The sequence below is a fragment of the Ovis canadensis genome, chromosome 2 (genome assembly GCF_042477335.2).
Source record: "Ovis canadensis isolate MfBH-ARS-UI-01 breed Bighorn chromosome 2, ARS-UI_OviCan_v2, whole genome shotgun sequence".
In the NCBI taxonomy this organism is placed as follows: Eukaryota; Metazoa; Chordata; class Mammalia; order Artiodactyla; family Bovidae; genus Ovis; species Ovis canadensis.
This window is the reverse complement of record NC_091246.1, coordinates 14,392,105-14,409,741: the sequence shown is the minus strand read 5'-3', so window position 1 is coordinate 14,409,741 and position 17,637 is coordinate 14,392,105. Positions and strand designations below refer to the sequence as shown.

General features: G+C 39.5%; 1 protein-coding gene across 4 annotated transcripts in view; it reads right to left on the bottom strand.

The window, feature by feature from the left end:
• The window catches only part of CTNNAL1 (catenin alpha like 1), a 63,540-nt gene that overhangs the window by 26,534 nt on the left and 19,369 nt on the right, over nucleotides 1-17,637 (bottom strand). For all 4 annotated transcript variants that reach the window (XM_069575503.1, XM_069575504.1, XM_069575506.1 and 1 more), the window contains 6 exons: nucleotides 16,699-16,818; nucleotides 14,015-14,104; nucleotides 12,810-12,980; nucleotides 9,400-9,600; nucleotides 7,241-7,327; nucleotides 3,761-3,919 (listed from right to left, as the gene is read on the bottom strand). In XM_069575503.1, the coding sequence (XP_069431604.1) occupies nucleotides 3,761-3,919; nucleotides 7,241-7,327; nucleotides 9,400-9,600; nucleotides 12,810-12,980; nucleotides 14,015-14,104; nucleotides 16,699-16,818 (828 nt within the window). The remainder of the gene's footprint in view (nucleotides 1-3,760; nucleotides 3,920-7,240; nucleotides 7,328-9,399; nucleotides 9,601-12,809; nucleotides 12,981-14,014; nucleotides 14,105-16,698; nucleotides 16,819-17,637) is intronic.

The following is a 17,637-nucleotide window of genomic DNA, read 5'->3' as shown; positions in this document are numbered from 1 at the left end:
CTTTGGTTCCTCTGCCTTTTCTAAAACCAGTTTGAACTTCTGGAAGTTCACGGTTCACTGTTAATAACTAAATTAAATTTTCAACCATCCTCAAATTAGTTCCTCATGCATTTAAAATGCCTTCACTAATAAAAAGAAGATTGAATTTATAAATTATAAGCTTCCTTGATTTAATCTTAATTATTTAAAAAGCAGAAAGAAACAGCACAACCAATATGACTCACTAATATATTAGTAACGCAAAAACTAGTTATAGTAATTGCACAGCTTTGTAATTTTTTAAAACACCCTTGGTGTTATTCAGTTTTTCTTAGTGAAATCCATTTGTATTGTTTATTCTTTAATTTGCTCTTCATTGCCTGCCTTGCAACAGAACATGTGTTTGAAACTGTACTTAGCAAAATTCATGATCTTAACATTGTACACTAAAGTCAATGTGCCTTCCTGGCACAAAACAGCCAGTATGCAGTTTTCTAATGTTTGGGGTTTCTGTCCCAATTGACAATATTGAAAAATATGTATTAGCCAAGCAAAACCACTATCTCAAAACCATGTTGAAAATTACTCCAACCTGTCAAGCCAACTGAAATTCTCTTCCCAGTCCAATTCCCAGGATCATTTTGTATGTGAAATAGGAAAAGTTGAATTTGATTACAACGATATGCAGAAAGAATCAAGAAATCATGTATTTGTTGTGGTTGTTCAGTCGCTCAGTCATATCTGACTCCTTGCGGCCCAATGGACTGCAGCATGCCAGGCTTCTCTGTCCTTCACCATCTCCCAGAGTCTGCTCCAACTCATGTCCATTGAGTCAGTGATGCTATCCAAAACACATCTCATCCTCTGTCGTCCCCTTCTCCTCCTGCCTTCAACCTTACCCAGCATCAGGGTCTTTTCCAATAAGTTGGCTCTTCTCATCAGGTGGCCAAAGTATTGGAGCTTCAGTTCAGCATCAATCCTTCCAATGAACATTCAGGATTGATTTCCTTTAGGACTGACTGGTTTGAGCTCCTTGCTGTCCAAGGGATTCGCAAGAGTATAGTCAATACTATAGATGATTTTCCTTTCAAAGAATTTGTTTTTCTTTTTCCATCATTTATCCCAGCTCACCTGTTCTGAATAAGTCACTCATCAATACATGAGCAGTTTAGAGTTATATAACACATTTTTAAAAATCTTTCTCATTCTCACCTTGGAGGCAGAGCAACAGAAATGGAATAAAACCTAATTGTATCCCTTGTACAGATCCAGCAACTTGGCATTTTGCTCAATGTCAGTCTATTTTCTATGATTTATTATGTTTATGTGCTAATTACAGCAGTCTTCTAACTACAGTGCCCAGTGGTTGTTAATCCAGTTCTAACAAAAGGGCATGATTCCATCCTTGAAGTTCACTATAGAAGTAAATTCCCTTCTCTAAGGAAAAAGTCAATTTTATTCCACACTGGAATTCAGAAGGACTATAACAAGGTTATACACAAGATGAGAAACATGACTATAATATTACCCTGACCCACTACTGAGGTCAAGCACTACAAACTGCTTCAAAGTCAGAGCCATAAAATTCCTGGCAGCACTTAAGAGAACAATAAAAACAAAGGAATGGCATTGGGGGAAATAAAGGCAGGTTGTTTGGAATAAACAATATGATTTCCACCCATAAAATCACCCCAGAGTCCAGTGCATTTAACATTTAGGAGCATTATCTAAAACAGATAATGAGACGGTTGGATGGCATCACCAACTCAATGGACATGAGTTTGAGCAAACTCCAGGAGATAGTGAAGGACAGGAAAGCCTGGTGTGCTGCAGTCCATGAGATCGCAAAGAGCTGGACACAACTTAGCAAGTTTTACAGCGTGTTCAAGCTCTTCCAGAAGAAATATGGGGCTCCCCTATAAATGCCTATTTGTGAGGTTTGAGGCGCCTCTTTGGAAAACATTCAACCTAAGTGAAAAAGCATGAAAAGTTCAACTAGTAGTAATAACCAACATTGAGAGAATGCATCAGGGTTTCTGGCTACTATATGAAGACCTAGGACTTTGCAATAAAGCAATTTAGAACTTTTTTTCTAACTGAACCCCTTACTGATAGTATTATCCTATGTTTCTAGTTCTTAGAATATTTGTGTCAGTATCCAGAAATTTTAAAATCTACTTTTTTGAGATATAATTCATAGAAAACAAAACGCATCCATTTTGAACTCTGGAAAAAAATAATCTTGAGGCTTACAACAGAAAATTAGGAAAAAAAATTTTTTTTCACATTTTAAAAAGACTTGCTGCAGGAGTCCTACAATTAGCAGGTTTGCCTATGGTCATAATTCTTGGTTTATAAACAAAACAGCATCAAATCTATTTTTTAAAGGAGATGTATTTACAGTGATTTTAAGAATTCTGTCTAGTAACTCAAACTGGTACTCTGTGGCAACCTAGAGGGGCAGGATGGGATGGGAAGTGGGACGGAGGTTCAAAAGGAAGGGGAATACCTATGGCTGGTTCATGCTGATGTATGGCAGAGACCAACACATTATAATAAAGCAATTATCCTTCAGTCAAAAATAAATAAATAAACAGAATGCTCCCCAGTAGTTTTCAGATATTAACAAATAAAGGAGAAGAAGCTAGTTTAATTCATCTGAAAGTTCCTTTTAACCATTAGTATGTGACATTCAGTGAGCAGGGTAATATTAACAGATAACATGAAGACAGCTAGGTGGTTCATATCTGTGCATTAATGTACACATTGGCTAACACATACTTCATACATATATGTGTGTGTGTGTTTGTATATATTCATCATGTGTACATGGGCTAATATACATTTCTATACTAGCAGATATCTGACACTCTCAGTAGCAGAAGTCTTACAATATCAATCAATAATTGGAATTATAACAAAAGGGGCAAACAAAGCACCAATAACACATCACAAAGATTTGGGCAGGAGAGATTCAGAGCACAAATAGTGTATGGAATGTTTTCTTTGTCCTTCCACGTCCATTCTTCTTCCTCCTTGGAAGACTGACCTGTGTGGTCCACAGATGTGTTTGGCTGTGGAAGCCCCAGTACTAGAGCAGCAGGAATGAGGAGGGTAAGGGTCTTTATTCTCACGCTCTTTCCCTGGAGGCTGCCTGGAGCTGTCTCTGTTTAGTCCTAAAACCACAACTTCTCCAGGTTCTTGAAGGACTCCATGCCCTTCCAATTTCCAAAACCACTCACTCCCCATGTTAGTTTGGTCGTAGGAGCAAAATCAGCTCTGCTATCACTAACCCCAATTCCTATACTCTCATGGTTTCCCCACACCCTATCCATGCAACTGTAAACAGCTCCTTTATTAAACCCTCTTAAAATTAACCTAATTTGAATGTGCCGTCTCTTTTTCCTGTTGAGACTCAAAAGAGTCAGATACAAACAAGGTCACAAGATGTATCTCCACTGCTCTACTCCAAGATTTAACTTCTCTGATGGAATAAGGAAGAAGATTAAGAAGTGCATTTGTGCAATACTATAAAGCAATTATCTTCCAATAAAATTTTTTAAAAAAAGAAGTGCCCTTGTGGGTTCTAGCACTTTTTATTGTTTTTAGAGGCCAAACTTGTAAGAGCAGAACAGAAAAACATGATATTTTTAAAATTCCAAAGGCAAGAGAGAAAACCCTCTTATGAGTAAGCCAAAAACTGTATTTGTGTTAACATCCCCTGATGACAGTACAGCTTTCATTAAACTAACGTTTCTTTAACAAGCAACCTATTACTCACCTCAACAAGCCGCTCTTTCTGTTCAGAGAGTTTGCAGGCATATTCAGCCAAACCTTCTAAATTTCCTTCTACTCCAGTAAGTTTTAATGCTTTTAGAACCACATGATCAGCATGGTATTTTAACAGATCTGCTGCCAGCTGAGCTGCTGTACTATGAAGCTGCAGATGTGGGGGGTGAAACAAAGACAACAAATGACAAGGTTTTGTGATGAAAAACCTCCCGAGTCCTTTAAAACCTCAAGAGCAGCAACCTCAGATCACGCCCACCTGATCTCCTGAGGGGAAAAGCCTAAAGTTTCCTGTGGTAACAGAACTGCAAAGCCCTGGGAGCCTGCAGCTTCTCCCAAGGGCAGGAAGGAGACTGGCATCTTTGAGTCCCCTGGTGTTGGCAGTAATCCTGTTTGCAGAAGATGAACTGGTCACCCTGGCAGAGTAGCCTGGACCTCTTTTCATCCTATTATCAACCAGCTCTTTCCCACCCGGCTTCTCTCTTACCTCAGCTGAGCTTCTGCTGCTCTTAAAGTTAGTGAAAACAGAACACTAGGAAGAGAATGGCATTCTGAATACTAAGAGGAAAATAAAATGGCAGCTCATGATCATTAATGTGTTTTTAAACAGACATTGGGAAAGTATCATTGTGAGATACAGTCAAATATGTATTCAACACATTTTATTAAATACCTATGTCAGGAAAGGCACTAGCCTAAAGGCTGGACATACATGGCAAGTAAGACGCAACGTCTTCAGGGAGCTCACAGTTTATCTATATTGCCATCCAGAACTTCATGCTCTAACTCTTAGGTCACAGGAGAAATGAGGGATAAAATAATAAAGAAAACCTCAAGGCTTTATTTAACATTAGGTGGAATGGATTTTAAACATGGTTCACTCTCACTGAATATCTCTGTATACAATCAACTCCAAAATCTTTTCTTCTCCTTATCCTGTCTTAAAAAAAAAAAGTCATGACAGGTTATTTTGGGCTCACTAGAAAGAGATCATTTTTAATCTGATTTTTAATTAAGTCTATTTGTACAAAGTGATTCTTTTTTTCCTGGAAGTAATCCAACGTCAATTCAGATTACAGGACTCTGTACAAAATTAACAATAGGGTAGTCCGCACTCATGAACTCAAGTGAGAATAATTACAGTCAGAAACAAAGACATTAAAATGCATTTTCCTTTGGAAATTAAACAACATAAGAATTCAAAAGATTTTGTTTAACCATCAGGCCCTAGAAAATAGCTAATGCCAACCCTTTATCTTACAGACTATGAAACAGGTCCCTAAAGACTGAGTGACTTGTTCAAGGTCACGTAAATCTTATAAATGATTCTAGAGACAACTTACAAACCCCAAGGGAAGAAGGGTGAATAAACATGAAGTTTCTGCTCTGTGCAAGGTACTGAAAGTGGACATTGTACACATTTATAGACATTATCTCCCTAATCCTTGTACCCATTTCAGAGGTAAGGAAAATGAACTTTATAGAACGCCACTCAATCTATCACCAAAAAATTTTATGTTCTACTGATAGTCAGTCTTAACAATAGTTTAGTTGAATAGGCTGGAAAAAAATGAGTAGGCTTGTTTTAAACCATAGAAGACCATATTCTTCTTTGTTTAATAGGATGTTAAAAAGAAGGTTTCAAAAGAGGTCAATGAAACTTCACCATATAATTTATATATGAAACTCCCCCAAACCAGCTCCCTTCGTTTGACCCCTTGACTCTCTTAAAAAATATAAAATTAGAGCTAAGTGAGAAGGAACAAGTTTGGAAGGAAGATCTGTTTGGAGCACTGGCTCACTCCCTGTGAGTTCCCCTCCAGGCATACACAAAGCAGAGGAACAAGGGGGCCGGGGGGTTACAAAGTAAAGGGGTGGTCGGGGGAGGCACCAGCAGAGCCTCTGAAGAGCACACTCGGGGATTAATGACAGAGAAAGCCAGCTTTAAACACCTTCTGAGCCCAGTGCATCTCATGAGGACACTGGTCACTAAGAACTTTCTACCTCTCTACTTCCTCTCTTCTCTCCCTGTGCCAGCGCCTGGCAAAGATCTGGAACAGAAGCTAGATAACAGGGGATGAAGGGCCTGGAAGAGACAAGAGACCACACCTCCCCCAGAAGCCCTAGTGGTGCAGGACAGAGGAGTGGGGGACAGAGGGGAAGTCACACAACTGGACGAACCAAAACACTGATGAGTATATCGGAATGCACACTCGTTTTTAACTGAGACTGTGTCCTATGACCTAAAGCAGGCATTGGTAAGCATTTTCTGTAGAGGGCCAGAGTAAATAATTAGACTTTTCAGGCCACCCAGTCACAACTGCCCAAATCAAATGGGCAGAACTATGTTGAGAGTCCCTTGGACTGCAAGGAGATCCAGCCAGTCCATTCTGAAGATCAGCCCTGGGTGTTCTTTGGAAGGAATGATGCTAAAGCTGAAACTCCAGTACTTTGGCCACCTCATGCGAAGAGTTAACTCATTGGAAAAGACTCTGATGCTGGGAGGGATTGGGGGCAGGAGGAAAAGGGGATGACAGAGGATGAGATGGCTGGATGGCATCACCGACTCAACGGACATGAGTTTGAGTGAACTCTGGGAGATGGTGATGGACAGGGAGGCCTGGCATGCTGCGATTCATGGGGTCGCAAAGAATTGGACACAACTGAGCAACTGAACTGAACTGATGTCCCCCAGACTTCATTTATAAAAACAGCCTGGCTGTAGTTCACAAACCCCTGACTTACGGTGACTTTCAGTTACCTAAAAGTAACCATTAAACAATTAAGTTTTCATTCAGGGAACAGGGAAATCTTAATATTTTTAAAAATCAACTTTATTAAGGTACAGTTTACATGTAACAAAATGTACCAAGGGTACAGTTTGATGAGTTTTGATATTTACACCCAAGTAACTACCACCATAATCAATATTTCTGACATTTCCATTACCCCCAAAAGTTCTCCCAAGCCCCTCTGTAGTACATATTCCCCCTACATATGACCCTGGGCAGTCACTGATCTGGTTTCTGTCACTGTACATGGATTTGGCCTTTAAAAATTTTTTTTCTAAATAGAATCTGACACACACATAACCTTTGGGTCTGACTTCTTTCACTCAGTGTTACATTTAAGCAGTTCATCCATATTATTACTCGTATCAATAGTGTTCCTTTTCATTGCTGAATAGTATTTGGCATAGTTACATAGTTATACCAAAATTCATTTGTAAATTTCCTTGTTGATGGGAATTTAGATTGTTTCCAGTTTGGGGCTGTTATAAACATTTGTGTACAATTTTTGAGGATGATGGCCCCAATAAAACAATCGCTTCAAAATAACTAGGGCAAAGGAAAACTTTTAAATAACATTCTCTGGGCACAGGAACATACTAATTCTAAGGCACTTTGTACATACTGTACAACATGACAACTTGCAAAGAATTAAAAGAGGCTAGATTTCCAACTATACTTACCTCTTTCTTAAGTTCATTGAGATTGTGACTGATTTTCAATATAGTGAGTTCCAGTTCTTCAGCGATGCTTTTTGTTTTCCTGCTTTGCTAAAAAAATTTAAAAGTACATGTGAAGAGTTATCTTTTTCATCTAGCAATTCCAAGTGTACTCTAACTACAGATAACAATAAAATTTTAATATCATTCTGTGAACTATATGAAAAGTATATTTTAAAAATTCACCTGTTTATGTTAAAGTGGCAAAGAGAACATTTATTACTTTTTTCAACTCTTTTAAATAGGGGAATTTTAAAAATCTAATTTTCTTTAATAAATTTATCACAGCTAAAACTAATCTGTTTCATCTTCTGCCTGGAATGCTCATCTCTTCATTCTTAACCTCATCAAAAATTAAAGCCCTATTCCATCTTCAAATCCTTACAGAAATTTCTGTTTCTTAGAAAGGCCTCCTTTGATCACAAAATCTAGACTAGACTCTCTTCTTACCCTAACCTTTTCTCAAAGTAATCATTTTAATTTGCAATTACATATGTAGTTTTTATTTTTTTGTTTAAAGTTTATTTTGCTCACTAGGCTTTGATAAGCTCTGTGAAGGCTGGAAGCACATGTATTTTATTCACCAATGAGTGCTTTATACCTAACACAGCAAATGCAAGGTAGCAGGTATTCAATTCTTTGAATAAATACATCCCAGCTAAATGTCAATCTCTTCATGAAGCTTCTAGATTCCTCTTGCTAAATATAAACTCACCCTCCTTCAGACACTCTCCACATATGATCTGTCGCTTCTCTTGGGATACTTACAAAGTTTTCTGGACTTGTCTCATACTGTCTCACATTTTCCTACACTGCAAAATTCTTGCAAAAAATTTATTTAATTCATCTTTAGATTTCTGATGCCTGGCATATAAAAGGCACTGAGCAATAACTGCTAAAAAGGGTAAATGAATGAACAATACATCTGATATGCAGAATCAGAGATCCAAGTGCTATGAAACATATGAAAGGTGATACCTGCACATTTAAGTACTGATAGACCTGGATTCCCAACGTAAAGAGTGTTTCCTCACAGAAGTTCTTTATATTACATGTTGGGCTTAAAATTTAACTCGGAAGCAATCTCTACTTCAGATTAGATACTACATAGATAACTCAAGTCAAGCTGAACACAAAATAATGCTTTTATCCCTGACATCATTTACCCGAGTTAAAGTTTCCTTGTTAATATGAGCATCTGCAATGTTGTGATGGCAAGAAATTCTGAGGGAAATCACTGATTTATCCTACTCTTCATTCATAAATCCATCTCTTCACAAGAAAGCAGACTGCTGGGGCCTCAGGCACCTTCACCCTTCATCTTTACGGCCTACACTTATGTCCATGACTTCCAGATTTGTATGCTGTAAATCATGTTAAGTGCATTCTTGACATAGCCTAGGTCTAAGCAACAAATAAATGGTGTCAGAGACGTGTCAGGGCTCTATCTTTCAAATCTGTAATCCGCCTGTCAGAGACTGGGTGCATACTGCCTTGTGTTGTACCACTGCTGGCAGGCTTTGCCACTGTTGCCCACATAACTTCCATGTTTGAAGCACATCAGCAGCCTATTCAAGGCTTTTTAAGTGGCTGCCCACCAATCTGAGACCAGGAATCTGTGCAAGGGTGAAAAATCTTTCACCTGCCAGCTGGATCTACCCTTGTCTTCACTGCATCTGAACCTCAATGAGTTTTCCAAATGCTTGTGTCTGTAAATCAAGTGTCCTCAGAATTAAGAACTGTGCACATCGGAAAGGCTCCAGCAGTAAGACTCAGGACCCAAGAACCTCTAGGTAGGGGTTCTACTACTCTGATCTTTACTCTGAAGAAACACTTTGGGAGGGATTTTCCAGAGGTGATTTTGGTGGACGAGTTGGGACAACAGGGTGAACTAGTGAGGGTGACTCAGAATCCAGACTGGTCAGGATGAAAAACAACTGGCCGAGGGATGTCAAGTACTGTGAATGCTGGATGGTCAAGCAGGAGGCAGAAAAGGGAGGAGATACCCTTGTCCCATTCTGGACCACATTCACACTCCTGATGATTACAGTACCTGCATAACTCTCAGAACTTTAGGGCAAAGCAATCACAGAGGATTTACTTTGATGAAATAAAGTTCTTACAGCTTGAATCCACACAGAAATTAACTGCTGCAATTCCGTCCTCGCCTGAGCTGACAGTTCCAAGATGCGTTCCCTGTGCTCATGGCTGGTGTAGGCACAATCAGTGAAGTCCTCCGTGCGCTCCAAGAGGGCTTCCAACATCGCTGAGAGAGTCTCTTTTGACTGAAAATAAAGATTCTCCCGAAGAGTTTCAATATTCATCTGAGAACAAAAAGGATATACATCCACAGGAGTCAACATTCCCACCTAACCAGATGCGCTGGACTCTCCTCCCAGGGCCCAAGAAGAAGCCAGCAATTTCTTTCCCTGTCTGAAAGCTCAGGAGAAATACAGCCTCCAACGAGGACTTTATTGTCCACAAACCCAGGGGGCCCACGTTGCTCAAGAGCCAACAGTGGCTGTGTAGAGCTTCATTCCAACAGCTGTCAACAAAACATTTCTATTCCATCAGTGAAAGAGCATGATCATGTAGCAACCGGTAGGGAAAATGAACCAACCTCCAGATAAAGGATTTGTTATCTGAGAAAATGCCAAGGCAAAGTCCTGGAAGATGTTACAGCCAAAAACGAGCATGTGTTGAGCCCAGGAGGAAGGGTGTGGAGGGTGTGGGGCACAGCGAGGGCTGGGAAAGGCATCAGTTTTTCCTTCATTAATTCAGTGAAACTGGTTTCCCTACATTTTGTTTCATGTCCCCACCAGACCTTCCTGACCAAAACATTCTCTACCAGGGGCCCTGGATAATCTTCCTAAATGTATACCTTCAGATATTGCCCCCTCCCTCTAATTGGTTCCCCACCCCCTATAAAACCAAGCCCAGACTTGTACCACCTAGCACAAACCCTTCCAGGGTCTTGTCTTTATGTCTTTCCAACAGTCCCTCTCACCTTTCTGAGTTTCTAAACCTCCTTTCACTTTAGCCATCCTGTGCTTAGAGTTCCCTGAATGTGTGATGAACACGTGCCCATTAGGGCAACCTTCTCTCTCTCAGCTGCCACTTCAACCTTAGCCCTTCAACCTCTAGCCCTTGAAATATCCCACAGAAAAAACCTGGGCTAAGAGGCACTAAGTGGTGATGATCACGGTTGTGGACAAACTTCTTGTGCAGATAAAGATAACTTACAATTGCTTCATACTTCAAGGTCTTTTCACAACAATTATTTCACATTGATCCTTATTTTAAGACCCATTTTTAACAGAACCCATACAAATACCAAGATTCGGGAAGGTCGAGAGGCTACAGGGAAGTAATAGCTTCCCTTTCTCCTGGCTCAAAGTTATCTCCGGTAATCTCTCTGTCCTATGGAGACAGGATTGGTTTTTTCAAGCCAGTAAAGAACACAGATAAAAGTGAAGTATGGAATTGACAAGGAGAACCTGAGAATTTGAGGATTTAAAGATAACTGCAACATAAAAATCAGCCCACAAACCATTTAAGGTTGTTTTTTTTTTTTCATTTAAGGTTTTTTATTTTCCCTTTAAAGAGAATCATATATGGCTTTTAAAACAGCAACTTAGTAGCATTTTTATGAAAGCCATTCATTTGCAGGTTTTCATAAGATCTGTCCATATATTCAAAGTAATGAATACATCCAGTTTCCCTCTACAGATGCAAAGAAGATCACCACCAACAGTGAGACTGAGTGTATTTAAAACAGCTCTCTGTGCAGAATGCCTGCTGGCGAAAGGTCGACAGCAGCCACCGGTACCGCACTGGTCTAGTTAAACCGGAACCAGAAAGGCAGTGCCAGGCGCCCAGAGACCTGGCTTTACATTGACTGGTTTCCCTAATGGCCCTTTGACCTCTCTCCTTTCAGCCTTAACAAAAACAGGGGGTTAGAAAAATAAGCCCTAAGATTCCTTTCAGTAATAAAGACTCTGAAAGAATGGCTGGTCCCTGTAGCTTCCTCCCTCTCAGGAAGAGATACGGGGTAAGACGGACAGCACGTAAACAAAGCCAGAGGTGTAAACCCAAAGGTCAGGGACTCTGGGATCAGAGTCCTGGTTCTAAACAAGGGTTCTATCACATATTAGCTTTCCTCCTCAAAAACATGGGTACAATAATATTCACCTAAAAGGGAAGTTTAGAGAACAAATGAGAGAATATTGAGAACAAGTGTTCCATTTTTCTCTTTCACCTCATGTTCCTACGTAGACCGTTAAACAATTAAAAGTCAAAGTGCAGGATTTCCCTGGTGGTCCAGCGGTTAAGACTGTGCTTCCAGTGGGATACAGTTTTGATCCCTGGTCAGGGAACTAATATCCCACGTGTTATGTGGCTCAGCCAAAAAAAAAAAAAAAGTCCAAGTGCCAATAAGATGGAAAGAATACCATTCCTGCTGCAGTTCTGGCTGCTGGAGATGTAAGTAACCCTTAGCATATTAGAGAGCTTCTCAGGGTCTAAGTTTTCCCATCTGTTAAATAACACAGGCCTATCAGATGACTTCCTAGGGTTTTCCCGACCAGGCACTGCTGCTACCAAAAAGTGCTTGTCACTACCTCTCTGACGTGCAATGAGTTCTGCCCTAAAACTCATTTAGGGTAGATGGGGATTCTGGGGTCAGGCTGCCGACTTTCAAATCCTAACTTTGGCACTTTGTAGCTTGCAAGTTACTTAATTTCTGTTGTTCAGTCTCCTAAACATATAATGCCGTAATAATAATATTCTTGTGTGATGTACACACACACATATTTAAAGCATTTAGGATGGGCACAGAGTAAGTTCTTGATAAATATTAGTATGCATTAGTGTTCATTAAAAATTTTAATTATAATTAATACTACTGCTATCACTACAGTCTCAAAGTATCAATTCTATAGCACAGGGAAGAGCGGGAATTCCAGCAGAATTGATTTACTGTCTGTCATCAGATGTGGATGGTACGGTACTGCTCTACAAACTGCGAAAGGAAAGCTGTTCTGAACAGAGGACAGGAAGCTACAGCTAAACCATACAGCTAAACACGGCCAGGGTAACTGCCATAACCCTACACTGGTATTCTCTGTACAAACTGCACTAAGCCTTATGTTATGGAATATTAAGTTTATATCCTGTAAGTGTGTTCGTACCTCAGTCGTGTCTGACTCTTTGTGACCCCATGGACTACTGATCGCCAGGCTCCTCTATCCATGGAATTTTCCAGGCAAGAATACTGGAGTGGGTGGCCATTCCCTTCTCCAGGTAATCTTCCCAACCAAGGGATCAAACCTGGGTCTCTTGTATTGCAGGCAGATTCCTTACCATCTGGGCCAACAGGGAACTTCCTTATATGCTATAGCATTGTTTTAAAGACAATTACCTCGCTTTGTGAAGCGTCTATATTCTAAAATACCACACGAAACTATGAGTATTATTTATAATGTTTCTTTGAAATGGTAAGAAAACACCCAAAATATACTCTCTGTATTCTTACCTTGAATTCCTTAATCCCAGTAAAAATACTGATAGATGAAATGTCATTCTCTCCATTTGGTTTGCATTCAGTCACAATTTCAATGACCTTATCTAATGCCACTTTCATCCGGTCAAATACTCCTTCTTTATTTTTATGGGCTGACTCACAGTTGGGATGCCTGAGACAAGTCTTTGAAACAATGGAAAAATTTTATGTTAAGTTTTGACCCATATCATAATACCCAAAATCTTACAGAGAACATGCCATGCTAATAAAAATGGTTCTTTACCAAAATCTCCTGTGTCCCTGGCTCACCCACCGCTTCTCCTCACTAAAGGTGGAAACAGGATGAGTAAAGAGTAATAGCAAGTTTAAGTGAAAATGCAGGGTACAAAACCGCATCTTTAGACTTTAACATACTTGAAATTTTTGGGGAAAAAAAAAAACCCTATATCTTCATCATGATTAAAACTTAAAATGTTGCCTAATATGTGCAAGAGCTAAAAAAAGAATGAGGAAAAATGGACAGATGTTTTATGACTGTGAGGCATCTTTGATTTTCAAAAAATGATATAAAGGAGGAACTATTTGAGGGCCCAGCTGTGAACAGAGCCTTCCACACAGGCTCCAGGGAAGCCTGTTTCTGTGCCCTCACTGGGCCTAGCACAGAAGCAATGTTCTGAGCAGAAAAGGCAATTCCCACAAAGTGCTAATGAGATGTTCAGCAGCGCACTTTTGAACTGTATCAATTTGCTGGCCGATTGCTGTTTGGAATTACAAGCTCTTGATTGACAATTTTGCAAAAAGCAGAATAAGGACTGAGAGGTATGAAATTACAGAATAAACAAACTGAGGGCTGACTTCATACTCCACTGTTACTTAACCGACTCCAAGTCGCCTAGTTTTTCTAGAGCGTGTGTGCAGGCTCCCCAGTGAGATAGTGCAGGCCATGCAGGCACTGACCCTGTGTGACTGGCCTCCATTCGCAGCACCTAATAAGCCATTTTCTGCTTAGATGCTCAATCAAAGCTGACTCACAGATTACCTGATGTTTGGACTGGGGATGGAAGTTAACTTTCTTGTTAAAGAATAACTGAAATTTGACTATAGCCTATATTCCAAGTTATCACTTTCATCTTTTTAAAAAGTGAAATATATATAAATTATGTCCATTTAGGGTTTCTAATTAACTTACAAACGTAGTCAAACAAAAATTTTCTTACCTTTGAAGCTGTGAGCAGCATCATTGTACACTTTTCAAGAACTGATCTAGCTGCTGCCATTTTTGCTTTTTTCTTTTCATCCTTCAAATCCTAAAAATGGAATAAAACCACTGAGCTGCCTAGGATCATGTAAAAAACTCAATTTCTTGAGAAACCATTTATTCAAGAAAAACAATACTCAACAATTTAACTAACACTGCCTTTTGAAAAACAAAAACAGAATAAAGTTTAATAAAATGTCACCATTTCAGTGTGAATACATTAACACAATGGAGTAGAAACAGCTGCCCTCAGAAAGGGCGGCAGAGTCTGGAAGTGAGACGGATAAGCTGTCATACGGCTCACACTCTGCTGGCCTGCACACCTGCCATTCTTGTGCCCAGGTGAGGACACCTCACTCCCAGCCAGAAACAACCATTCCATGCTTTACTTAATTAAAAGTGACTTATTTATTTAGCATTTGTGGACCATTATTTCCTTCAGATTAGACACTCAGAAGTCAACTCTTCCAGGAACCATGTCTGATTAACACCATCTAAGTGCTTATTCATCTCTATGTGAACATTGTTTTTAATCCTAAACTTAGCCTATATGCTGCTCTAAACTGTTCTTAAGGTGTTTCTTGGGTATATAATTTTCCCCAACTAGAATATAACTCTGACGTAGACACTGTATTTTGTTTTTTTTCATTTGGTTTCTCTTCACACATCCCTCAATATGAAGGTGTGCTATCACAGAGGGTCCTCAAATCTTGCTGATTAAATCTACAATCAAATACTCTCATAAGAGCTTGAATATAACCATCTAAATCAGAAGTCAGTCAAAGATTTTCAATAAAAGGCCAGATAATAAGTTTTTGAGACTTTCTGGGTCATTTGGTCCCTGAAACAATGACTTAATTCTGCCAATGTAGTATAAAGGCTAGCTCAGACAATACATAAACAAATAAATGTAGCTGTGTTATAATAACTTTACTTATAGACACTGAAATTTGGATTACATAAAATTTTCAGTCTTTTTTTTCTCATTTGCGAACTAGACGAAAAGTCTTTTCTTATAAATAAGAAAGACCTAAAGTTTGAAAATGATTTGCCTTTTAATAAATTAGAGTGGATGTAAAGTTATCTCTACAATAATATAACTCTCATTCACCTGCATCTCAATACAGGTTTCTTTAATAGGAAACAAAGTTATATCTAGTAAATGAAAAACTGCACAAAACCCCGAAGCTAATTCAGATCACAAGGTAACATTCCAAAGGTCTGTGTCCTGCATGTGACTATCACCCATCAGGAGTAGCAGTCAAAAATAAAAGTTGAGGTCACTGCTAAAATTCCCACCTATTCCTTGTCTTTAACATACTGAACGGGACTTCCGGCAAAAAAACCTCGTGGGTCTAGATGACAAGGCATCAGATGTCCATACGTTACACTTGTAAACCATATATTACACCACATATTGTAGGTGACAGCAAATGATCAAAAAAGATGGCATCTCAGTCTGTTAGAGGGCTGGTCCACAGGACAAAACCGAGGTCTCATTAACCCCGGATGTCCAAGCAGAACTAAGTGAAGCATATAATCCAGCCCGCCACTTTTCACGCCAATAACCATCTTTCAACTCCAGCTACAAACCAGGAAAGTTCATGCCCAAAACCAGTCTACAGGACTCTACCAGAGCATCTCAAGAAGAGGTCAATTATATATTTAACTTGACATGATAAAATCATGCACAAGTCCCCCAACAAGGACAGGCAACCCTGGAACTTACAGTCTGAACTGGGGAACACTACTACAAAGAACCAACATCATGGTGCAGCTGGAAACTACAGGCTTAAGCATCAGACACAATTGAGTTCAATCTGCTAGAAGAGTCACCTTAGGAAAGTTCATTATCCTCTCAAGTTCAGCCTCAGGTGTGAAACAGTAATAACAATACCTACTTACACAGCTGTTTTTTGAGAGTCAAACAAGATCAGCTAACTTATAGCCAATCTAGTAACCCAGTGCTTGGGTTATTACTATTAAACTGATAAATCCACGGACAGAGGAGCCTGGTAGGCTGCAGTCCATGGGGTCGCTAAGAGTCGGACACGACTTAGTGACTTTACTTTCACTTTTTACTTTCATGCGTTGGAGAAGGAAATGGCAACCCACTGCAGTGTTCTTGCCTGGAGAATTCCAGGGACAGGGAAGCCTGGTGGGCTGCTGTCTACGGGGTTGCACAGAGTCGGACACGACTAAAGCGACTTAGCAGCAGCAGAACAATTATAGAAAGATGTAACAATAGAATAATATATAACAAGTTACACAAAGAACAATAACAGAGATGTGTAATAAAATATTATCAGGATACGTATGATGACTCATTTATTTGCCTGAGCCCTTGTAGAAGAGTCAAATGGAAAATTCTATAAAAGAGGAAGTACTTGAATTGGGCCTTGAAGGCAAGTATGACCTTTCCCAGTGTGAGAGGTGGGAAAATATTTAACTATTATCTGTGAGCAACAAAAAACACACAGATCTATTTACTTTATCCTGGCTTCTTTAGGAAAGGCTTTTAAGAGCAAGGTTAGAGATTTAATAAGCAAGACAACCAATTCAAATGATCACAAAGATCACATCTCTAACCAAACTGAAAAGTATGCATGTATCTCAAGACTTGTAAATAGGGTAAATACATACATTTTGTCTATCTCCAGTTAGATGTGCAAACTCCACCATTTCATTCCCAAACTGACTGAATATTTGGACAAACTCTTGAAAGCTATTCACTTTCTCCAGCCTTTCCATAGTTGCAAGAACCTGCAAAAGAGATTATTTTATTTCAGGTTAAGATGTGAAAAAGACTAAGACATCAAGCCTGAGGCAACAGAGGAACAAAAGAGAAATTCTAAATTCTAGAGGAAGGCTGGGAAAGAGTCCCAGAAGACAGAGAAGGAGGAGGGGCTCCGAGAAGTAGATTCAAAAGTTAAGAGTCATCTAGGGAATGATTTCTTTTTAGGATAGGAAGACTTGGGCTTCCTTGAAAATTACAAGAAAAAGTAAATGAAATGACTACATATGCAAGAGCTCCCATTTATGTAACAAAGTCTGGAGAAGGTGCCAACTGGGCAGGGCTAAGGTGATCGAATCTTCAGAGAACAAGGACAGGGATGAGGATGAGCGATGACACAAGAAGCTTTAAGGTTCTGAGAACCAGAGCTGGGGAAATCCCACCTTCTCAGAAAGGTGGACGGAAGACTGAGGAGAGGAAGGGAGATGGGGGACTTCAGGAGCAGGAAAAGTTTGAATCAGTCAGAAACTGCTTGTGGTGAATAACTGTCAAGAAGTTTTGGGCAGCCAGGTGTGGATAGACGGCATGTTTGTAACACAGCCAACAGACAGTGTTATGTATTTTTTTGATATCAGAAATAAAGTAAATAGATGTGAAACATATTTTCAAATTCTTTTCTCTGAAATAACAGTACTGGACTAGTTTTAGTCAGACCAAGACAGGTAAAGAAAACACAGATATCCTGTGTTTACTTATTTTTAATGAGGCTATGATAGATGTTTGGCATGTTAATGTGCCCTGGCAGCTTAGGAAGCCCAGGCGACTATGGCAGATAAGGCAGATCCCAC